Source organism: Chaetodon auriga, chromosome 10, assembly GCF_051107435.1.
Source record: "Chaetodon auriga isolate fChaAug3 chromosome 10, fChaAug3.hap1, whole genome shotgun sequence".
Taxonomy (NCBI): Eukaryota; Metazoa; Chordata; class Actinopteri; order Chaetodontiformes; family Chaetodontidae; genus Chaetodon; species Chaetodon auriga.
Window position 1 is genome coordinate 13,774,886 of NC_135083.1, and position 23,733 is coordinate 13,798,618.

A 23,733-nucleotide genomic window follows, 5' to 3' on the forward strand; every position below is an offset into this window, starting at 1 on the left:
CAGGTGTTATAAGTATCTGTAGGTTGTAACCTGTAATTTAAGCAACATGATTGGATAATTCATCTATGCAGACATATACAAGAAACAGCCACACAAATGTATCCAAGCAAGCCACATGCATGATCGCACATGTGCAGTCCAGCTTAAACGTCATTACATCTTTAAGATAAAAGTTCAAAAAGAAAAATCCTTGGGTGTTGTCCTGTGCAACAATAGAAAACTGTGGCATTGCCTGCACTTCCTCACGTAGCCTCCTGTAATGGGAGAAGTCATTCATGACATGGGAGAGTTTCATTCACTCTACCAAATGCTGGGTTTACACCAGAGATAAATTCTCTATTTCCTTTGTTTTTTATTCGCTGGAGTCAGACTGAAGCTCTCTTGAGACGGTGTTTTCCTGCCTCATACTCACTAAAACCCAAAGACAGTTTCTACTTTGATTGTATGATGTTGGGTTTCCAAGTTATATTTTGCAAATAATCTGTCATATAGACACACATATCTTGTTTTATCTTGTACTTATCCAAAGCTCCCTTGTATTCACTCGTGTCTGACAAAGAACAACATCTCACTCATCACACACGCAATCTCTGATCAGAGTCAAGGTGTGGTTTGATCCATGAACCAAGCTACCATGTGTGATTGAGTTTCACGGGGCTCTCATGGGTACCAGACCCTTTTCCTTATGGCTACACAGTTTAAACACCCACCCATTACAGACATCCATCCTTCTCGGAAATGAAGTCCTCGCTAACAGACATGGTTTGAGGTTACACCTCAGCTCCACCAACAATACGACTTTGATCTCTTTAGGCGTTTCACAGTGGTATACATTGTATGACTTAATTGTACCTCCTCTGAGCTTGTACCTCCCACGTGGCTCTCTGGAGGACACAAGGGAGGATAGGACTGTGCAGTGCAAAGGATGATGTGTGTGTGTGTGTGAGTGTGTGTGTGTGTGTGTGTTTGGAGGGAGGGGTTGTGAGTGAAGGAAGAGCAGATTGTGTGCCTGACTTTGGTGGAAAACCCTTTTAGCAGTAGGACCCAGAGGATCTTTGAAGAGAAAAAAATGGACCGCAGCACAACTTTAAGTTGACTAAGGCAGGACAAAGATGTGAAAAAAGTTGTTCAACAGTGTAACAAAAAAGGTTGCGCTTTGAGCCATGTCATTGGCTGAGAAGAGTGTGACAGGAAAATGCAATGGCTCTAGAGGCCAGGGCAGAGTCTGCTATATATGTATTGCAACAGACAACACCTTAACTGACTCTACAACAGCGCTTGCATGGTGAGCTATCATCACTCATCTCTACAGGGGAAATATGAGTGCTTCTGTGGCTGTGTACAGGAATATCTACACGGAGGACCGCTTCAAACAGGCCTATGGCTCCGTTGATGACACCAGTGGAAGTTCGCGGCTCTGGGAAAAGCTCGCTGGGAGGTGCAGGTGTTCAAGGCGAGCCTGTCTTCACCTGTTGAGGGAGAGAGTACCAATTTTCAACTGGTTGCCCAGATACAGACTGAAGAAATGGCTTTTAGGAGATACTATAGCAGGACTGACAGTTGGTATTCTTCACATTCCTCAAGGTGAGCTATCATCCAGATTAAAGTACAGGTGATTATAGGTACCAAAAAAAGGTTAATTACATTTATTAAATGATTTCATATTAGAATAAATGCAGCTAAGATTTTATGACAGTAAAGGTTAGGGTAAGTGTTAACATTTTATAAAAAGGGAACAATGTAATGACTACAACTATAAACTGTCCAATTTTACGTTGTCACTTCTATTATTTTTGTCTTCATTTAACTTTGCATTTTCAGTCTTATAAAGCCACATACAGATAGATTTTACACTCTAAGCAGAAAAAATAATAATGAATAAATGTCTTTTTCAATGTCCTTCTCTAAACAGGCATGGCCTTTGCTTTACTTACATCTGTGGCACCGATATTTGGCCTGTACAGCTCCTTCTTCCCTGTGGTCCTCTACATGTTTTTTGGCACAGGTCGCCACGTATCCACAGGTAAGACTCGTGCCCACGGCACATCTATTGTATACTTTAGAGAAACATAGCGAACATCACTGTAATCAACAGGTGTGTGTGCGCCGTGTGGACAACACTACAGCTACAGTCTCTCATGCTCCTGGAGCTCAGTGCCAAGTGTCATTTTTTACACTTTCTACCGTTACTGAGATAATAGGTGTATTCTTAGGTACCTTTGCTGTGGTGAGTCTGATGACGGGCTCTGTGGTGGAGCAGCTGGTTCCCACTCCTCTGGACATGAACTCAAGTTCGTCCGAAGCAGCTGAGTTTGAGGCCCAGAGGATTGGAGTGGCCTCAGCTGTAGCCCTTCTCTCAGGAATTATTATGGTAAGATGAAGGATTAAACACTCAATGAAATAACAGTGTAATGAGATTTCTTTCTTTCTGTTAAGACCGGCAGGCTTGATTCCCTGACACATCTTGTGATTTTATGTCAATCTCTCGTGTCCCAGCTCTGCATGTTTGGTCTTCAGCTGGGCTTCCTCTCCACCTATCTGTCAGAGCCAATTGTTAAGGCTTTCACCAGTGCTGCTGCCTTCCATGTTACCATCTCACAGCTGCAAAGCATACTGGGGCTGCGGCTTCCACGCCACACTGGGACCTTCTCACTCTTCAGGGTAAGCAGTGTTTCACAGTGTCTAATCCAGCATTTGTTGGAAACAGAGTTTGGTGCTGTTTGCTTACAGCTCATTGGCTTGTGTGTTCAGACTTTAGCATCAGTGATGGAGAACCTGCCTCACACCAACATGGCTGAGCTGCTGATCTCATTGGTGTGTTTGGCAGTCCTGGTGCCAGTTAAGGAAATTAACATGCGTTACCGGCAGCGCCTGCGTACACCTATCCCTGTGGAGATCCTCACGGTTAGTCAGCTGGACTTTATGTTACACTTTAGTACATTAACAGTATATTTAACAGGTTTTAAATCATGGTTTTATACTCTGTTCTTCAGGTGATTATTGCTACAGGTGTGGCCTATGCTTCCTCGCTGGACTCTACTTACAACATTGAGATAGTTGGACACATCCCAGCTGGGTAATCTTTAAGATTAGGAAAGAACAAACTTAGAAAACTGAAGTAGCTTCCACCGGTTTGACTTTTAACTCTTCTGTGCTCAGATTCCCAAGGCCCCGGATCCCTGCTTTGCACACTTTCCCTGACATCGCTGGAGACACAGTGGCCATAACATTTGTTGGTTACGCCGTGTCGGTCTCACTGGCAATGATCTATGCCGATAAACATGGCTATTCCATACATCCCAACCAGGTAAACTGTGAGAAAGTCACAGCTGCTTGTTGACGTGTTAGACTCTCACCTGTGAACTGTTTGTATTGAACCCGTGTTTTATTTCAGGAGCTGTTGGCCCATGGTGTCTCCAACACTGTGTCCTCTTTTTTCACCTGCTTCCCCAGCTCGGCCACTCTAGCCACCACTAATATACTGGAGAGTGCTGGAGGACACACACAGGTAGTGTACATTATATAAAGTAGCTGCTGTGCATCCTCTCTTATGTCTCACAAGCCACTGGTAGACTCTTTGCATTACAAGCATGAGCTGTATAAAATATATATACAGTATATAAACAGAGGGGAGTGAAATGATTGAAACAACACTAACAACTATATTTAAATCATTAAGTTTAATGATGCTTTAAGCACAGCAGCAAAACAGGGTTATATCTTCAACTCTGATCAACAAGGAAATATAAAATGCTGATTTTCCATCTATAATTCATTGTTCAGTTATGTATGTGAACATACCTTAAATTTATGCAGCAAAAAAGTACAGATTGGGGTTTTATAAGATCTAATCCACATGAATGTCATGTGTGTTGTTGCAGCTCTCTGGCTTGTTCACCAGTCTGGTTGTTCTGGTTGTCCTGCTGCTGATTGGACCACTGTTCTACTTCCTACCCAAGGTGTGTTTACTGTATGTGTGTGTTTCTCCACAAGCATGACAGAGAGAAAGAGGGAAGGAAAGTGCACTCATCTCATCCTTTGTCTCTCTCCCCAGGCAGTACTGGCATGCATCAATGTTACCAGCCTCAGGCAGATGTTCTTGCAGTTCCAGGACTTACCTGAGCTGTGGAGAATCAGCAAGATTGACTTTGTAAGGGCGTTGAGCAGTATGGCAATATTTGAGCAAGGGTAGCAAATGAGATTTCCCTTTCATGGTGATTGCTTGGCTGGAATTAACAATTATTTTCATGCTTGCATTGTCATTTGTAGTTATTGTGGTTATCTTTGTGTAGATGGTTTGGGTGGTCACCTGGCTGTCTGTAGTGGTACTTAACGTGGACCTTGGCCTAGCAATCGGGGTGGTTTTCTCTATGATGACCGTCATCTGCCGCACACAAAGGTACGGTTTTCCATTCCCTCTGCACAAATATTATGGTGCAATCCGGCTTGTGCTGTCGCCAAATTCTTCGTTGTAAGAAATGCCACCTGAGAGTTTGAACATGAACGGAGGGGATTACACTCATCTGCAGTAAGAATTATGTAAAAGGATATTGAGAGTTTTTGTATCTGTATTGGAGCTCTGAACCAAAATTATGAGAAACAGAGAATCATGTCATTCCTCTCAAGCTATGTAGATCATATGCTGTCATGTGTTCAATTTAAACTCATCACCCACGGTTCAACAGGGCTGGCTGTTCAGTGCTTGGTCGGGCCAGCAACACAGAAATTTACAGGCCTCTGGAGAACCACAGCAAGGTGAGAGGACACTCTTAGTGCTTAATATTTGTCTTTAATTTAACATGCATGCAAATAAAAATTCTCCTTATGGACACTTTTAGAAATGGGTCCTTTATCTTAAATATGAGGAACATAAAATCTTACTCCAACATCAAGCGATGACCAGAATCTCAGAAATGATGCCGTCTATCCCAGAATGAAGTAGCGACAATCCGGTTTCCTTTCAGTGCTATGAGGTGCCTGGAGTGAAGATCCTGACTTACAATGGGCCTATTTACTATGGCAACCGTAACTTCTTCAGGGAGGAGATGAGCAGGATTTTGGGCCTGACGCCAGAGAAGATCAGCAGCCGGGAGAGAGCAAGGAAAGCTCTGGAGAAACGGGAGAGAGAGGCCACCGTCAGCACTGTGGTACGACCACTGCAATGGCTGAATTAGCAGAGTTAGAACACACAGGTCACATTGTAAAATCCAGTTTTACGTCGGCACCTTATTGTTTTTTCTCTGTTATTCTTTAGGAAAGAGGCATCGCAAACACATCCTTCTCATCAGAAAATGAGTTCTTTAAATCTGGTAAGTAATTAAGATGTTTTGGTAGTTCTTTGTGGACACAATGACAATGTTAATACTATAGTTGCATAGAGCTCCAAAAACAAGAAACTAGAATAAGTACAACAGTCATTTGGCCATTACAATGATATTTTTTCAATTGCTCTGTTTACATTTTTGTACTGCAGATAATTTCCATGAAAGATTTCCTTTTATTGCCTTTTTTCTTTTCCGTAGAAACATCTGAGAGCGATGTTCAGGCCGTGTTAATTGATTGCAGCAGCGTCATATTTGTTGATGTCGCCGGAGCAAGACTCTTCACACAGGTTAGCCTGCTCAAACAGCACATTATTCTTCAAAACTCTAAAGGCTTCCCTGCATTTCTTCATGCATTGCTTTTGTTTTGCAGATGTGTACTGAATGCCAAAAAGTTGGAGTTCATGTATATTTGGCAAATTGCAACGGTAAAGCCTATTTATCCCAATCATTCCTTTCCTAATTGGTTTCCTCTGTTAAATTCTGTTTTAGCTACATTCTGATATGAATAGTGATCAATGATTTCTGTCCCCATAGAGAGTGTCCTAAAGATCTTCACATCAAGTGGTCTAATGAATTACATGAACCCTCAACATATTTTCGTCACTGTTCATGACGCCGTGATGTACATTCAACAGCAGAAGGTAAGCTGAAAAGCATGTTCACAAATGTACAAAACGCTTTGATTTCTTATTACTTAGACTTACTGTTGTAAGCAAATGAAGCCACTGCTGTCGTCTGCCGCAGGAAAAACCTCCAGAAAACACCACGACTGTCTGGGTATGAGGCAGGAGGACAGTGATGAGTCATGCTCCTGTCGACCGAGTGTGTGGGCCTCAAATGTCAAAGGGACGTTTGGACTTCACGATTATAACCAGAGACCGTGTCTCTCAGTTGTATAGCAGCACTCCAGCAGATGGTTCAGACTGTACTGCATACCAGTGTTTGAGAGAGGCAGTAGCCTGGTGTAGCACTATGTCATGAATTACAGCAATTATTACATTACAGTGTTACCAGTTCTCTCACAGAAATTGGAGTCCTGGCACATTTTAATATGATATTAGTTATTATATTAGTGGGGTTTAAGCAGAATAACTCCACAACAGACAATCTCATTTTACATTTAGAACAAATCTGAAAAACAAATATGTAATATTTTGACTCTTGACAATAAAACTGTATATGACAGATATTATTATTATTATTACTCTATTCCTTATTGTCATATATGCAGGAATATTACCATAGTAATATTTATTTAGTTTCTATTTGCAATACAGATGAATATAAAGTGCACTGAATAGTTTGTTGAAATACTTTGTATATTTATATCTTTTTTGTAATATGTGCTTGAGTAGGCAACTTTGTATAGCAAATGCCTTAAAATGTTCTGTCTTTTAACTCCAGAGAGACTGTACAAAATGTTTTATGACTGATTGTTGTATTTGTCAGCGACTGTGCCATCCAGTGGCCGTTTTGACAATAAATACGTCTCTGAAAACAGAACTCTGTGAGCCAAAACTAAATGTAACAAATGTCAGAGCGAAATGGGTTATAGGCTTCCACTTGGGTTAATGTGGTTATTAAGTACATTTTAGTGGGAAACACAGTGTGGAATGTGAAGCACGCCACTCTGTCAGATTTTGGAGAGAGAATAAGAGCCGTCTTTGTATTTGGTGAGATACTGAAGACCTGTGTGTCTGCACTGAGATATGATGAAAAATGAAAAACACAGGATTCAAATGACAGCGGAGGCACAGGAAGGAGACAGACTGGGAGGACCGCAGGTCAACAGTCCTGCAGGTTCATTCAACGTGCAACATGGAAAGAGCACAGTGTCAACTGATACACATGTTCATATCAGCAAACACCTAAAAATACATGAACTTGCTACCATACGAGATGAACCTTTTTGATCCACTGCGTTTTTACCAGTAGTTTGCACATTATAAATCAGGGAATCAGGCAAAGCTTTCTTTTACACAATGCTTAAGGTGAGTTTTACCAGAGGCTGAAAATGCCATTACATAAATCCAAAGTGACGTCTTACCTCACCACCATGCTGCCCTCTGCTGTCCAACAGTCAAAGGTTTTCCTCCCACTGCTCCTCATCATAATCCTGTTACCTTGACCTGATAAAACTATATGTAATGTGAGTTCAAAACCAGGACAAAAAAGGGGGGGAAAAAAACTAATTATTTCCGTGCTTGATGTTGGATAGCCAAGTTATTAATTTTTTTCAGTGCATATTTCAAAGAGGCCTCTAGACACTGTACCCTTTGGGTTTTCCCTTTAAAGCTAAAGGAGTGTTTCACTAATTGGCAAGAAGTAGTCCACTTCAATTAGAACATGGTACACAAGGCTCTGGCCAAATGTTTACAAAGCCAGATTCTACCAGCAGACCTACTAACATGTGTACACACACACACACACACACACACACACACACACACACACACACACACACACACACACAGACAGGCACATATTAACACTGTAACACTGCAAACTCCACCGGGAAGGCCAGAGTTTTAATGACAAAGTGTTTGATTTACCAATAAAAGATGTTTATATATATATATATATATATATATATATATATGTTCTCATAGTTGTTATTAGTTGACCCGCAAACAGCCAGCTGAAAAAAGAAAAAGAGCAAAATGAAACAGTGGAAAAATGTTTACAAAAGGAGAAATAATCAAATCATTTCTATTATTTCTAATTAACTAAATTTGTACAGAAACAGCAACACAGCAAACGTTACAATGCACTGGAAAATACAGACACCAATCCAACCGAGAGTACTCATGATTACTGTGGAATGATACTACCAATATTACTATACACCTCTGCTGCTTTCACTACTACTCCTTCTACTACTAGAATAATAATATTAGCAATAATAATCTGTATTTGTATTGTACCTTTCATACAAGAAACGCAACTCAAAGTGCAACAAAGAAATTACACGCACCAAGCACTTCACATAAAAAAGGAAAAGAAAAACAGGCAAAGAAAATGAATATAAAAATTGCTACTGCTACGACCACCACTACTACTACTACCAATAGTATGATAATGATGATAATGGTGGTGATGAAAATGTTAGGTTCATCATGACAGATGATTATGATGACGGGGGCTCATTCGACTTGTGTGGTATTTTTCTCTGATCTTTTGTTTCCATCTTGTGGTGCAGTGTTAGAACGACAGTCTCTCAGCAGCTTCTTTTTCCGGGACGGAAGGGTCACATGACTTTCTAGGGCCACAGCCAGCTTTTACTGCAGTGTAATACTCCATTACACATAAAAGTATTCAAAATGAAGCAAAAGTAAAAGTACCAAAGCATTATCAGCACTTAAAATGTCAACGATTAAGATTTTTACTTTATTAATCCCAGCACACGTTACAGGAGGGAGACTACACACACGCCATGCGTTAGTAAAATTATTTCTCCGCATTTGCCCATCCTGGAACTTCCTCCGCGGCAGACCAGGCACGGTGGGCTGTCACCATTGGTCAGGTGGTGCGTGCCTTTTCCTCGAGCAGGCACCGACACGCTCCTGGCGCCCATAGCGGGAATCGAACCCGAGACCTTCTAGCTGTGAGGCGACAGCGTTACCACCGTGCCACCGTGCCTTTACAAAAGGTAAAAATATTTGTCTTCTCTGACTGATACATTATAATAGCATTAGATTATTAATACTGATGTAACTGTGTGCAGCATTTTAGTGTTGCAGCTTTATAAAGTCAGCAGCAGCATAATCTCAAAAACTGGATGGAAGGTACATTGTTGAGTCAAATGAATTGTAGTGGATCGGAATGTAAAGTTAGATGTGGATATACACAAGTAAAGTCCAAGTATGTCATTTTTCTTTTTTTTATTGAAGTGCTTTAGCTTACTGGAGTAAATGCACCTTATTACTTTCTATCACTGCTGTTACTGTATCTATGTTCTCATTTTTACCAAACCTAAACACAAGCAGTCAGCATTCACACAGTCACATGCAAGCCACACAGACACAGACAGACAGACAGACAGACAGACAGACAGACAGACACACACACACACACACACACACACACACACACAAAAAACAAAAAAACGAGGTCATGAGACAGGTTTTAAAATACTTATCTGGATCCAATTCTTCCTCATAAAATGTTTCGAAAAAAAAAAAAAAAAAACAAGTCCAATTTCCTTCTTCCAAAGTGTGGGAAACTATTTGGAAGAGAGGATACTCTCTCTCTCCTCACTCCCATTCATGTAGATCTGGATTTCCCCAGATTTTTTGTGTTCTCTGAAGGGTATACTTTAGAGGACTTAGCAGCTAACGGTAGCCTACTGTTACAGCTTTTAACAAACAGTATGATCTCCCCACAAGTCACTTTTTAGTTACCTGCAAATCTGGAGCTTTATCTCCTTAAAAGTAAGCTTACATTTTGCTCTTCAGTACAAAAGGTTTTACGCGATTCTGCAACGCTCTGTTTGTCCCAGCAGAGGGCATGGAAAGTCACTTAACTGTCCTATTTCAAATGGAGAGTGGGAGGATGTTGCACAGTTTCATACACCTATATTCATTGTATTTTTGATTATCCCTTAATTAAAAATTCCAGTGGAAAGGTTTGTAAAGAAATTTCTAAAATGTTTGATAAAAATCAATCTTAAACCTTTTATACATGGATTGCGTGTTTGCACTGGATGTCAAACCCCATTTGTTAAAACTGCTTGGTGCTAGGAGTATTTTATTTCAGTGAGTATTTGATAAACCTCCCAGGCTTTCTCAGAGTTCACATTTAATTCGTGTCCTTAAATACTGAAATGAACACTGACTGAAATAAAGTTGTAAAAACTAAAAGATGGTATTTTCTGTTAGCAAAACCAAGTGCAATTTCAGCTTTGCTAAAGACCAAAGTGATCACAGTTCTCAAAGAAACATTATACTGAGGTGCTACCAAAGAAACTTAAAAAAGTATATAAGTGGATTTCAAGCCAGTGCACAGAACTTAAGGTGCACAGGATGTAGAGAGTAAAGTCAAACCTTTTAATATGGTCTTGGTGAGTTTGAAAGGGGATGGGGAGGTTTTACTGTTATATCTCCTGTTAGTAACAGGAAGGTGATGTTACTGCACTGTTTAAGCTGTTGGTGTAGTTGTAGTCAGTTATGAGCAATGATATCAAATGAGGAAGCGCTTAATGAACAACAGGCTGGATACACAAAGACTCAGATGAGTAACAGATAAAGTAAAGAGGAACTGTGGCGGATGATAAAATGATGCATGAATTTATTTCAAAATGCTTGAAATCCTGCACAGGTTTTCACATTTCATCTATCTGGCAAAAAGGAAATTCAGTTTCAATCTTTCTACAAAAATGATCAACGATGCACAGCATGAGAAGCTTTATTGTTTTATTTCCTCACTTCAGCGCAAAGTACAAATGATAACTCCAGATTTTATCACACAGTGTGACAAAAGGACTGAATTTACAACCTTGACATTCAGCTTACTTGCACAGTAAGTGATCACTTTGCCAAGTGCACAAGTACAGTATCTGTTGCAATACATTCAAAAACATTTGATCAACGTTCCCTGAGTAAGCCTTAGTGATAACTTATAACCAGCTGGATCAATAACAAGTACATTTTCAAATGCGGCTGCCCGCTTCTTTAGAGGACAAAAACACCAGTGCAGTTACAATTTCAGGACAGGCAGGTGCAGATGACGGGTACAGCTAAACAAACGGTGCCTTTAAATTTCACAGCCTACGCAACTGAAAAAAAAAAAAAAAAAGGTTTATATACAAGGTTTATAGATGCAACAGTGATTGGACTTTAGCCTTTTTTTATTTGGTGCTTTGTTTGAAGGTGTTGATGGGTTGGGTTTTATTTTATGTTTCACATAACAGAGAGGAAGAGATAGCAACCACCTATGGAATACCATATATGGAATAGCAATATTCACTGAATTGGGACAGTGCACATTAATCAATATATCGGCACTAGGCATCAATGCAAATGTGCCAGGATTAGCAAAATAGATACATTTCATCTGCAGTCCCATGGCAGGCTGTCACAAACAACATAAAACAAACCTAAATAACAACATGATCACAGACAATATAAACAAGAAGTTAAGATCACAGACATGATACAGTACATGAGTTGAAATGCAGAGAATGGACACCAGAAAGGAAACCTGTGATCAGATAGTTGTTGCAGTCCCTGATGTGCACCAGCAGCTTTGGTATTTTGCAGGAAAATCAGGTCACCACTAAAACAATAACCACTAAGCCACAGCTAAAGTAGACACCTCTGTTTCATATCAACTGATTATTTGCAACAGTCGTAACAAAAGGCTGGGGACCACTGATCTAGAGTAGATGAACCCTGGCCAAACTTCTACACACATTGCAATCGGTTAAACACAATCTGTTTATCAGCAAGTGCTAAGGCAGTTAACATATTTATGCAAAAACAACAATCTTTTCCCTTTTTCCTCACAATAAGGCAGCAAACAGACATGGTTTTAGATACTGGTCATGCACTTGAACCTGTTCTTGAAATAGAAGATTTCGTTATGAATGTTACTAGAAGTGGAAGATGAATAGCGGTATTTCTCGTAGGCCTTTTGTGATTCTGTTTTAGTCCACGGGAGTTTGATCTTTGATGCGTGGTTTACAATGATGTCACTACAGGAACCAATGTGGAGGGAACCCAGAGTGTCCATGAAGAACTCTGCAGTGTGACAAGAAAACAAGTGTCACTTGGATTTTCCCTTTCAGATCTGGAGCAACTGTCATTGCAGCTGTACTGCACAGAGAAAACAGCTAATATAAACTAATATATTTGATGTCAGATCTTACAGACGGACTCACCCAGATGACCCTGCCGTGCCAGCCGGGGGTCAAAACCCTGTTGCACCTTATCTGTCCTCGCCATGAAGAAGTTGATGACACCATCAGCTACCACACAGTTAGGAAATCCCTCGATGACATGGTGGTAGCCCTGTCTGATATGTACACAGTCGCCATCCTCTCCCCCTTCTTCCACTGAAATGGTGTGACGGTAGGTCGCAGTGTAACCTGTCACCTCTCTCACTGCACCACCAACCTGAAGTCATTAAGACAGTGAAGCTGGTAAGCCGACAACCCCGATATCAAAAATGCTGGGACACTGTAAAACGTTGATAACAACAGAATGCAATCAACGCTTTATGAAGTGTTCCAAACTGGTTTTTGGAGCATTCCACAACTTTCCCAGTCTTTTGTTGCTCCTCTCCCAACTTGAAACATGTTGCTGCATTGGGCCCATTCAAGTTTTCGACACTTTGTTTTGTTTCAGACTTGTCTTAAAACGCATTCATTCTTAGTACTTGGCTAAAGCCCCTTTGGCAGCAACAACAGCCTCAAGTCTTGTTTGAAATGATCCTACAAGCTTGGCACACCTTTCTTTTGGAAGCCTCTCCCAGTCTTCTTGGGAAATGTTGGCATATAGCCATTTCAAATCTCTTTAGAGATGCTCTGTTGGGTTCAGGTCCAGAATCTGGACGGGCCACTCCAGGCCTTTGACAAGGTTTACCTGAAGCCACTTCTGCATTTTCTTGGCAGTATGCTTTGTTACGTTGTCTTGTTGAAACGTAAACCAGCCTGAGATCCTGAGCACTCTGGAAAAGGTTTTCACCAAGGATGGCTCTTTATTTTTCTGCATCCATTTTTGTCTCTGTCCTGACTAGTCTCCCAGTCCCTGACGCAGAAAAACATCCCCACAGCATGACGCTGCCACCACCATGTCTGACTGCAGGGATGGTATTAATGAGGTGATACTCAGCGCCTGATCTCCCCCACACATAGCCCTGGGAATTGTGGCCACATAGTTCAACCATCATTTCATCAGGATTTTGCTTCTCATGGCCTTAGAGTCGTTCAGATGCCCTTTGGCAAACTACCAGCAGGCTGTCATGTTCTGTAGTGAGGAATGGCTTCTGTCTGGCCACTCTACCATACAGGCCTGGGTGGTGGAGTGCTGCACTGATGGATGTCCTTCTTTCAGGTTCAACCATATCCACAAAGGAACTGTGGATCTGGAGAATGATAGAGGCCACTGTGCTCTTGGGCACTTTCAGTTCTGCAGATATCTTCTTGTAGCCTTGACACACTCTTGTATTGCAGTTCTACAGACAATTCTCAACCTCAAGGCTTGCTTTTCACCCTGACACACACACCGTCAGCTGTGAGACCTTATATACACAGGTGCCTTTCCTAATTATGTCCAAAGAATTCAATTAGACACAGGTGGACTCCAATCAAGTTGTAGAAGCATCTCAAGGAGCCCTGATAGAAGTAGGGCGCACCAGAGCTCAACTATGAGTGAGGTGACAAAGGGTCTGAGTACTTGTGTAAATAGGATATTTCAGTCTTTTATTTTTAATAAACAAGAGAAAAAATAGTCTATTTTAAGATGAGTCTGGCACATAAATAAATGTGGAATACTTGAATGGGTTTATGCTATATTTATGCTTTACACAGCTTTCCTGCTTTTTTTTTTTTTTTGGAATTGAGGTTGTAATACACTTAAGAAAATATACCTGTAACATACCTAAATAACTAAAAAAAAAAAAAAAAAAAAGATAAATCCTCGTGTGAAAAAACACCAAGCTCATCCTATAAAAAGACATGCCTTGTTTTTTCTTTGGGGAGAAAAATAACTCATAATTGTGCTTACTATCAGCTTTAATGAAATTTATTTTTGTGCAACTCCCTGCTGCAGATGAACTGAAGAAGACAGGAAGGAAGCAGGACCCACTTCGTATTTCCTTTTCTGCCTCTATACTCCACCATACTGGTGAGAATAAGTAAGATAATATACCGCAGGCATCATTGCAGCAGATATCTGCCACACACGAGAGCTGTGGGTTATGACGATACACACTTTGTGAGGATAGAAAAATGGCTCTTGTTTCATATTACGCTCATTTAATTAGTTGTGTTGCAAATCACACTGTTTACAGCTGTGTTTGTTGTCATTTAGACATGCTTTACATTCTTCTGCACCCATACAGGCAGGAAATTTGCATGAATGAAAATGCATCTCACCAGATCCAGAGTTGTCTTCTCCAGGATGTCCACCATCTTCTCCAATTTGGTGTTGGCAGTGAAGATGAAATCATCATCTGCCCAGAGCACATACTTTGTGGTCACTTGAGACACTGCCAAGTTCCTTCCTGCAAACCAACCCTGTGTAGATAAAGGAGGATCAACACTCATGAACCGCACTGTTAAATAATGACAATGCATGGTACTTCAAAGAGACTGAGAGACTTTACCTTTCTAAATGGCATGATGTAATGTTCAATGTAAGGCCCGGTCACTGGCTGAGGGTGTTCATTATCATCTGCTACCACTATGGTGACGGTGGGATAATACTGCCGTATGCTGTTGATGAGATCTCTCAGTTTGTCATAGCGTAGAAAGGTCTTAGTGGCGATGGTAACAAGAGCACTAATATTGTACCCTATGTAGAGCCAAAAAAGCCAGAAAAAAAACAAAAAATATCCAATGAAGTGACGTACATCAAACTTTGCATCAAAATAAAAGTGAAAATGACACAGCTGCTCACAGACCTGTTTGGTATCCTGAGTTGTAAAGTTTCGGGATGGTTCCATGTCCAACTTTAATGGTGAAAAAAGACTGGTGACCTTCAGTCCCAAACTGAACTGCAGAGCAAAACAACAGCTGTGGTAAATCCAGGTTTCAGATTTCAGGGGAGCCATGCATATTCCCATCATTGTTAGGATAACACAAAGATCATGCAGAGCTGGTACTGCCCATGCAACGTGGTCCTTCTCACTGACATTGTTACTGTTTTCTTAAAGAGGACTGCACACGGACATGCACCACTTTTCCTCCCATGGGCATAAAGCATGGGCGGTGTTTCACAGTCCGCTGTGCAAGCTCCCACACCAAGCGGTCAAGTGGATTCACTTATGGAGCAACATGGATGAAGATTCTCTCCAAAAGTTATATTTCAGTCTGTCGCTACTGTGCATTAATTCATAAAACCAGACAAAGACAGTCACTATATGGAGAATTAAGTAATTCTTCACTCAACAGTCGACTTCGCTAGTAACACCCACACACACACACACACACACACACACACACCCACACACACACACACACACACACACACACACACACACACACCCACCCACACACACACACACACACACACACACACACACACACACACACACACACACAGAGTTCTGTCCCGGGACACTGAATTGAAAGCACACATCCTCCTCTTTTTCCCTTCTGGAGTACACAGTAAGAACGACTGAAATAGTGCTGATGTGGCTGCTTTGTTCTCGGTTTGAGGAAGGGCGCCTCCTCAGAACGTCGGCGCACAGCCAGACTTCTGGAATTTACATTTATTCTTGTTTAGAAACACAGGGAGGACTAGACTAGACTAAAAAAAGATCTCAGATGAATCTGTTTCTGTCCATTTCCTCCTCTTATTTCTTCATTTCTCTACCCAGTTTAGTCTTTTACTTAACAAAGCATACTTACAACAGCTTTGATGGAGCTGGATTTTGAGGACAACTGCTCTCTGTAACGTTTATGTAAATTATGGAAATGTGGAAGAAGCTTGGCATATAGATGTTGTCCTTTGTCTACATAACCTATATAGCTATATTTTTATGGCTTCCCTTTTCTTGAGGTGACATTCATTTCAGCCAGAAGCTGAAAGTTGGGAACACCGATTTAGCCAAAGCCTAGCTAATGTATCCCAAGAGGATGGGAAACTGAGCTTCCTGTTATACTAGCAATAACTATGTAGCACTAATCTGGGGATTTTGTATCCCCACACCCACCCAGCCCGGATATACTGCGAGTAACACTACAGACACACAGAATCTGACAAGGACGCATCTAAACACAGCAGACTGCTAAACACTCTGACTCTGGGTGACACACTGTCAACTTGGCATAGAAGGAGCCCAGAGATAGTTACTTTTTGGTAATTATTAAACAGCAAATAGTAATTATGAAACTGCATGTGAGCATAATGTATTTCGCAGATAAAAAACAACCTGATAATGATTCATAATTAGCGAACCCATTTACCATAATGTCTATTAATTCATCATTCATTGATCCAACAGAATTAGCACAGATTATTAGGCTGAAACTCCGTAAGGTTGAATAGGTAAACATGACATTCTACGTTAAGGATCAAGATAGCATCCACATGCTGAATTTACCTGTATCCGCTGTCCTGGGATGGAACACCGTGTTTGTGTAGGTGACGAACTGCAGCTGTCTGTTTAGAGCTGACAGAAGAGGACTCGACAGTATCATGTGCCTCTGTCCCTCTCCTTTGATAGAGACGCCGTCCACTGTAGCAGCAACATCAAAAGTCCCAAGTGATGCCTTCAAATATACCTGTTCATGTAAAAATGTTAAAATGTAAAATATTCAGACAAAACAATGGGTATGTCAACCGCAATGAAAACCCCAAAATGAAGAAATTACCGTATGGTTTGATCTTGTTTCTTCCTTAATACCCAAACCTATAACAAGAGAGCAGTGCATATCAACATGGGACGATGAGAGTAGGTGGTTTAAGCATTTTCACTAAAAGACTAGCAAATTCAGCAAAAAAGTAGGTGAAGACGTAATGTTTAATTTCTTTGATATTGTGTGTCGCGTTAGATATGCTGTTACCAGGAATGATGATTGTTTTGAGGGGTCGCACCTCCACGCCCTGGGTAGGATACTGAAGGGGACTATTGGCCTCAGCTACAATAAATGCATCAGCAGGACTGTAGGACCTATACATAGAGAACATAATTAGAAAGCACTGTGCCATAAACGTAATAGTCCTATTTATTTTGTTTCAGTAACCTAATCTGCGGCAGGTTCCGCTCACTTCAGTGGTTTGACCACATGACACGCACAGAGAAGACACACTGTGAATTCACTGTATGGCTCTAGTCTTGAGGTTGCTCTCAGCTGCGACAATCCAACGTATGAAAATGAGAAAAACAGAGGTACTGCAGCAAACTCTACATCAAGCAGCTCATAAACTGAACCGAGGAAATCTCTACTTAAGTCTTGAAGACTTAAAGTAGTAAATTCATCTGTCTTTAAGTGAGTGCTGTGAGATTTCCTACGACCAGCAGCCAAGACGTATTCTATTTCAGCTCCAGGGGGGTGCGTCTCAGATCCTCAACTCATACTGTAAGTCTGTCTGAGTGGATTTACACAGAATCATCATGTTTGTTTTACAAAGGCTGAACTTCAGTGACAAGTTTGCTAATGTAATAGCTAAAGTGTGACTGGCCTGGGCTCTCTATGAATATATAACAAAGGACCTCACTCTGTCTGTTAATCAGTATGACAGAAGAGTTACTCTCAACATAGAATTCACTGTCATATAGAAAGGCAGGCAATCAGGAAACCCAGACATTATACAGAGAAAATAGCTAAAAATAAAACGAAGACTACTTCCACTTCCACACCAGACAAAGCATTCGCTGCTTATACTCTTAAAGCTGAAATACAACCAGTCAGCTCATTTCAGGCTTGCACTTAAGCTATGTTATTTTTGTATTTTATTTCCGTGTTGATATAATTACATGACTAAATAATACAAGCAGCAGACAAGGAGAGATACTGTTTGGCTGCACTGAGCCCAAGGACAAGGTAGGCTAGGCGAGTCAATTTCATCAGGCGATATCCATCCTGATCACACCATGAGTCACTGTGTAAAACGCTGATAAGAAATGGCAGAAAGCTGACAGTAACCAGGTTACTTACAATCATGTAATAACTACCATGCAACGAGTTTTGCAAATCACCCCTCATATTAATACTGGCCAAGGCTGCAGACAAACCGAACTAAAGCAGGATGAAGGCAGGTTGAAAGATTGGGTGCATAGCCAGAATGACGACGAGGCCTTTCGACAGGCTGCACTGTCAGAGCATTGAGATGTTATGTGTGTGGTCGGTTAGCGGTCAACTGCACTGACAACTGCAATACATGCAGCATGACTCAGGTGTCTTGTCAAACTTGTGCTATTCATGACAAAACCTTGTGGGCCAGAGGGCCAATCCTTTACTTCATTCATTCATTCATCTTCTATACCCGCATATCCCTTTCGGGGTTGCGGGGGGCTGGAGCCTATCACAGCTAGCAATGGGCGAGAGGCGGGGTACACCATGAACCGGTCGCCAGCCGATCCCAGGGCAACATAGGCAGACAAACAGACAGACAACCATTCACACTCACACAATTTAGAGTCACCGGAGTGCCCGGAGAGAACCCACGCATGCACGGGAACATGCAAACTTCACACAGAAAGGCCCTCCCCAACCCGGGGATCGAACCAGCGACCTACCTGCTGCGCCACCGTGCCGCCGTGCCGCCCTTTTACTCATCCACACTTTCTCAAATCTTATATCTTATAGATCGGAAAAATTGATATAGTCAAGCGGATGTGTTCACTGATGGTTATATGTGTCATCCATTGAACATTACCTCCTACGGAAGCTGGTGTACTCCTGAGCTCTGCGACGCTTCGTGCCCTCAGGGTCAGGATGGGACTCTAAGAAAGCCACTTCAAGGTTGTGGGCCCAAATGCGTGGGAACAGCAAATTGGAGAACGGCAGGTGAAAGGTCTCCTTATCAGCTACACACACACACGTATTCTGAGGCAAACGACTGTATCAGGAAAAGATAGGAGCATGCTGATTGAGTTGATGAGAACAAAAATGAGAGTTGAGAGAATTTAGACAAAGTAACAGAGATGCTGACTCATAACACACCATGCCACATCCTCCTTTATGTGATAGGGAATGTCCTGATTGCCACTGATGATTTTTGCATTGAGGAACGTCTTTACTGGTCTTCCCTGTCTTTGCCATATGTCAACTGCTGAGCTGGTACTCGGGCTCCAAGCATGAAAGACAGCTAGCAGCAGTAGTCCATTGACCAAAATCAGTCCAAGACACTTCTTATTGGTGGTACGCATCTAGAATGAAGATCGCAGGAAATGTCAAAACTGGATACGTGTTGGCCTAACAGGATGTGGAAAACAAAGAGGCATGTGAAAGACACAGGTCCTGTGAAAAAAATGGGGCTCAGCGACAGTTGGATCACATTCAAGATTATCTTTATTGCTTACTCTATTTACATGATGTCTCCCTTTCCCTTTTCAGTTAAACCAATCAGATTTTGCCACCTCAAGGGCAAGCCAATCATCTTGTTGCTTTCGATCTTGAAAACATTCTTTAAAATTCCCCTCTCTGCTGCTGTCAGCTGTCTTTTCATGTCTGATCAACATCACCAGCCTCCACATCATTCAGCCCCAGTTTTCAATCCACAGACTCCTCTCAAATTTTTCAACGTTCCTAATGTGCATACTATGTCGATTACTTTAATCACTCTGTAAGCTTCTTTTTAATTAAGTCACTCCTGTTTGAACTGAGTTTGCCTGGATTTTTCACAATTTTCAAGAGCCTGGATTGTTAAGTTCTTCAATGCTGGCTTCAAATGTATCTAGATTTATTCCTGGTTTTTAACATCTAGATCTGGAACTATTTCCCATATTCATGTATCATGCTGCCAATGCACAAATCAAGCTTAATGACAGCATGACAAGTAAACAATGTGATGTGCTACAGTCCATACAGCTACTACTCAAGCTCCTGTACTATATATATATATATATATATATATATATATATGAGATGATTATTGTATAGTGACACAACTCACTGTGGTGGTGACATTTACAACTGAACTAACTGGCAGTACATGTCTGTGGTGGCAGATGATTAAGTCGGTGACTGAGCACCGAGGGGAACAACTGATCCTGTAGGTGTTTGGAAGGCAAAGTTCAATATAGGCAAGTTCAGACGCTGCTCTCGAATTTTTGTTCTTCTTGTGCTTGTGAAAATGACTGGCATCCACACCAACGTTTCTAGGTCATTTTAGTAACCTATAGTAGAGACCTCTGTCTCCAGTTTAATACCAAAACGACAGCACAAAACAGCAAAATCTCCTCTTCTTCGTGCTCTTTTCAGTTTGCAAACAAAGCAGCACATGGAGGAAGCATCTGGTAAGAAGGGGGACAGACAGCCCACCAAATCTTTATTTTATGGTCATAATGCTGTCTGACTAAATCAACTTAAATACTCTCACTAGGTTGACGTTGTTTTGTAAAAGCTCAGTTTTCCCCATAAACCTGAAAACACCCAGACAGCTTTTCGAAGATTTAGCCACTTAGGTTAGTTTTGCAGCCAGAAAAACGCAATTGTAGCGTGGATGGAGGGCTGAAACTGAAAGAAAATTAATGAATGGACTAATTAGTTTTAGTTTAGTGTTGGCAGCTGGACCAGCTCAATGGGAATGATCAGGTGTGAGTGCTCTAAGCCAATGAGAAATGTTGGGTGGACCGTATGGAGTGAATGTATTTATACACCTTGTAGGTATTTGTATTTCTGCTGCAGGGTTGGCACTGGATATGTGTAGTCAACCAGCCTTAGATTGTTAGTGGTGAAGTCATCTGTATAGAGAAAATCCAAGCTCCATCTTCATGGCTTTATGCACTGTGTGCAGTTTCAGGGTTTGAGCTGTTCCTTGCAGTCCCAGGTACTGTGCAGCACTGCACAGCAAGATGATTTCTACTGGCTCTGCAGTTCACTGCAGATTAACATCATTGAGTGAAGATAGGTGCTTCCCCTTAAAATGTTGTAAAGCTTATTTAAGCTGCACGAGTATTTGTCTGGGTTTGGTTGCATCCTGCCCAGCGTTTTTAGGGAATGAGGCCAAAGGGGATTATTGCCATAATGCCGCTCTCAAGGATTGGTCTAATGTCTAGGGAGTGTTCCTTAGGAGGACCTGTTTGAAGAGCTCTGTCTGACACCCAGCACTTTCAATCTGCTGATCTGCCAATTCACTTTTCTGCAAGCTGAAACGTCCCGTTCATGAGCTACTAAAATGGAATGTGTTGTCTGATTGTTGTGTAGTCAAGTCCGTTATGTGAAGAATTTGTTGACTTGATAAGTTCCTTGTGTGTTATGTTTTGTGTTATCTATTGTGGGACTTGGTGTTGTGATGTCTGCACACTTTACTCTCATGCAAAACAAAAATTAATCTCTTTGCAAGATGAGGAAAGTGTATTTAAAAAGGAAAATCAAAAACAAGCAGGAACACACAACAGTAGACGTTGGAAGCCTTCATATAGAATTGCCTTGTATAGAATTGAAACTGTTACAACATGTTGGTTTGCATGTTACAACATGTTGATTTGCATTTTTGCTCTGGGTCATAGTCAGTATTCCATATGCCTATCCATCCCCATCAAAAACAAAACAAACAGCCTTGCAGCAGTGTGTGCTAGAGCTGGGAGAGGACACAGGGTTGGTAACAGGCCAATTTCACCTAGCTGGCCCTGTCCCTGCAGCAGGCAGCAGCTTAGTTTCCTCTCAGCCCTGGCAGCTTCCAGTGGAGCCTCTCCCAGTCCAGAGTGCAGCACATCAACGGCTGCTGAAAACATTTTTTCCTGCTAAACGTGTGGGTGCCAACTTCCACCAAAAAAAAAAAAATACAGAACAGCTGCAGCCAGTAGTGTTGGGGTTGTACAGTTGAAGTGTGTTTGCTGACTGTGAGGGATGAATTAACCTCACTAAACCTGCGTATTCACTTCCAAGTATCTACAGGTTGTCTGCAGCTACCAACATCTCTGAGACTGCTCAATCTGTAGACAAACACATTCAAATGTCAGATTAGCCATCCAAGTCCTACATAAAACCCCCAACTTCTGCATTTAATCAGCGTTACTCACTAAACGCTGTATACCCTGCATCATTAACAACACTAAATGTGTGACATAGTTGGTGAATATCGCCTGTACATGTAGGTGCCTAACTAGGAGCCATTTTAAACCCTTAAAGACAGCTCGCATTGACAGAATTACTGATCACTTTGAATCTTATTTCAGAAATCTGTTGGGAAACATCGAGGGTCATGCAGAAGGTTGACAGTAAGAGAAAAACAACACACATTCCCTCAAACTTTTCTCAACATTCAGTGTTAAGCTGTACACCATTATCAATAATGATGACTATCAACGGAAAACTGTAGTAGTCCTTCTGAATTTTGTAGGAGACACTAAATGTATATATGTACAACCCCCTTAAAGTCCCATGTCATCCTGTAGCCATCCATGAACAATATTTCACTATCTCTGACTTTAACTGAACTGTGAGGAGGTTTTGTTCTGTTCATAATGGGTGATGAGCTCGCCGCCATGTCAGGGCCACTTGTTCATAATAACTGACCCCAAAGTTTATTATTGGTAGCTTTAGTCATTACACGTTTGGCTACATAGCTGTTTATCTGTTGCCAGTGCATGTACAGTATGTCTGTGAACATAAATAAACTTGTAGCCTAGTCAGGACAGAAATCAATGATTTACATTATCTCTCTCCATATAACTGAACTTCCGTGACCATTTATTTATGCAACCCCAAACTTCAGTCTTTTAATTAAACTCTTTAAAAAATACATAAGTAAATGAACAAAAAAATAAATAAATAAAAGCGTATTGAGTGTTATATTTTAAAGCTGTGAAAAGTAGGTTAGACACTCCAAAATTGCTCTATCGGAGATCAGTCACGTTCGCACACAAGCAAACTCACCACAGTCTTTGGCGAAAACTTCAGTTAAGACCATGAAGGGAAAAGCTGTGAAGTCAGTAGTTTAACAGGATATGCTAAAAAGTCAAATCGATTCTATTCACAGTAGAAAAAAAGAGAAGGTCACGAGTCTTACTGTTGTTGTTTTCCGTGTGCTAAATATTTCCAGCGTCAGTCAGACTGGAAGAACTGTCGCTCGGCGGCGGAGTGCGCCGTCCTGCGCATGAGGTTCCAGCGCTCTGGGGGCTGCGGTGGCTCACAGCCACTCCCCGCTCTGGGCCAGGCAGCCTGCTTTAATGGCCGGTATGATAAAGCGATTGTACTGCTCTATTTAAGCTGACCTTTCCACAAAAATGCATGGTGTCACAGTTTGGCCACAGCTGAAACTCCTCTCCCACAAAGTCTCGCAGCATCCTGATACACGTTTGTGTTGCGATCCAGTAGATTTAAAGCATCATGTGATATCAGGCCAACGTGATTTGCTTCTTGGATGTTTGGCCCTCATTGTTTTATACATAGTTTCATGCCACGCCTAGACTGATAGCCAACCATGTCGTATTATGCAACACACACAACTAATGTGGACTGTTTCGTGAATGCTCAGCCTCCGGGTTTTTGATGAGGAAGAAGGATGGCATGACTTGAAGAACTAGGTAATGAAACTTTTAGTTGGTAAACCAAATCAGACACAACATCTTATTC

General features: G+C 41.4%; 2 protein-coding genes across 3 annotated transcripts; one reads left to right on the top strand and one right to left on the bottom strand.

The window, feature by feature from the left end:
• Positions 1 to 1,319: 1,319 nt before the first annotated feature.
• slc26a10 (solute carrier family 26 member 10) lies at positions 1,320 to 6,443 on the top strand. The gene is made up of 18 exons (XM_076741735.1): positions 1,320 to 1,584; positions 1,913 to 2,023; positions 2,214 to 2,371; positions 2,497 to 2,661; positions 2,752 to 2,904; positions 2,994 to 3,076; positions 3,160 to 3,307; positions 3,395 to 3,508; positions 3,882 to 3,959; positions 4,055 to 4,150; positions 4,293 to 4,399; positions 4,686 to 4,755; positions 4,965 to 5,147; positions 5,255 to 5,309; positions 5,523 to 5,611; positions 5,695 to 5,749; positions 5,859 to 5,965; positions 6,069 to 6,443. Exons 1-18 carry the CDS (start codon positions 1,320 to 1,322, stop codon positions 6,105 to 6,107), a joined length of 2,076 nt encoding a protein of 691 aa, XP_076597850.1. The 3' UTR covers positions 6,108 to 6,443.
• Positions 6,444 to 10,722: 4,279 nt separating this feature from the next.
• On the bottom strand, positions 10,723 to 23,421 carry b4galnt1a (beta-1,4-N-acetyl-galactosaminyl transferase 1a). Of its 2 annotated transcripts, none has more exons than XM_076739941.1 (11): positions 23,168 to 23,421; positions 19,156 to 19,361; positions 18,869 to 19,051; positions 17,053 to 17,159; positions 16,861 to 16,898; positions 16,590 to 16,770; positions 14,946 to 15,038; positions 14,649 to 14,836; positions 14,419 to 14,559; positions 12,202 to 12,436; positions 10,723 to 12,061 (listed from the first exon to the last, which is right to left on the bottom strand). In XM_076739941.1, the coding sequence occupies exons 2-11, from the start codon at positions 19,359 to 19,361 to the stop codon at positions 11,853 to 11,855; spliced, it is 1,581 nt and encodes a 526-aa protein (XP_076596056.1). In that variant the 5' UTR covers positions 23,168 to 23,421; the 3' UTR covers positions 10,723 to 11,852. The 2 variants fall into 2 exon arrangements, with proteins under 2 accessions (XP_076596056.1, XP_076596057.1); XM_076739942.1 differs by having other exon boundaries at positions 23,035 to 23,421.
• Between the last annotated feature and the right edge of the window lie 312 nt (positions 23,422 to 23,733).

Coding starts and splice junctions, on each gene's coding strand:
- slc26a10 (XM_076741735.1), top strand. CDS start 1,320: ATGAGTGCTTCTGTGGCTGTGTACAGGAATATCTACACGGAGGACCGC. Junction 2,024..2,213: donor AGGTCGCCACGTATCCACAG/GTAAGACTCGTG, acceptor GTGTATTCTTAG/GTACCTTTGCTGTGGTGAGT. Junction 5,310..5,522: donor AAATGAGTTCTTTAAATCTG/GTAAGTAATTAA, acceptor TCTTTTCCGTAG/AAACATCTGAGAGCGATGTT.
- b4galnt1a (XM_076739941.1), bottom strand. CDS start 19,361: ATGCGTACCACCAATAAGAAGTGTCTTGGACTGATTTTGGTCAATGGA. Junction 14,837..14,945: donor CAACTCAGGATACCAAACAG/GTCTGTGAGCAG, acceptor GGCTCTACATAG/GGTACAATATTAGTGCTCTT. Junction 14,560..14,648: donor ACATCATGCCATTTAGAAAG/GTAAAGTCTCTC, acceptor TTATCTACACAG/GGTTGGTTTGCAGGAAGGAA.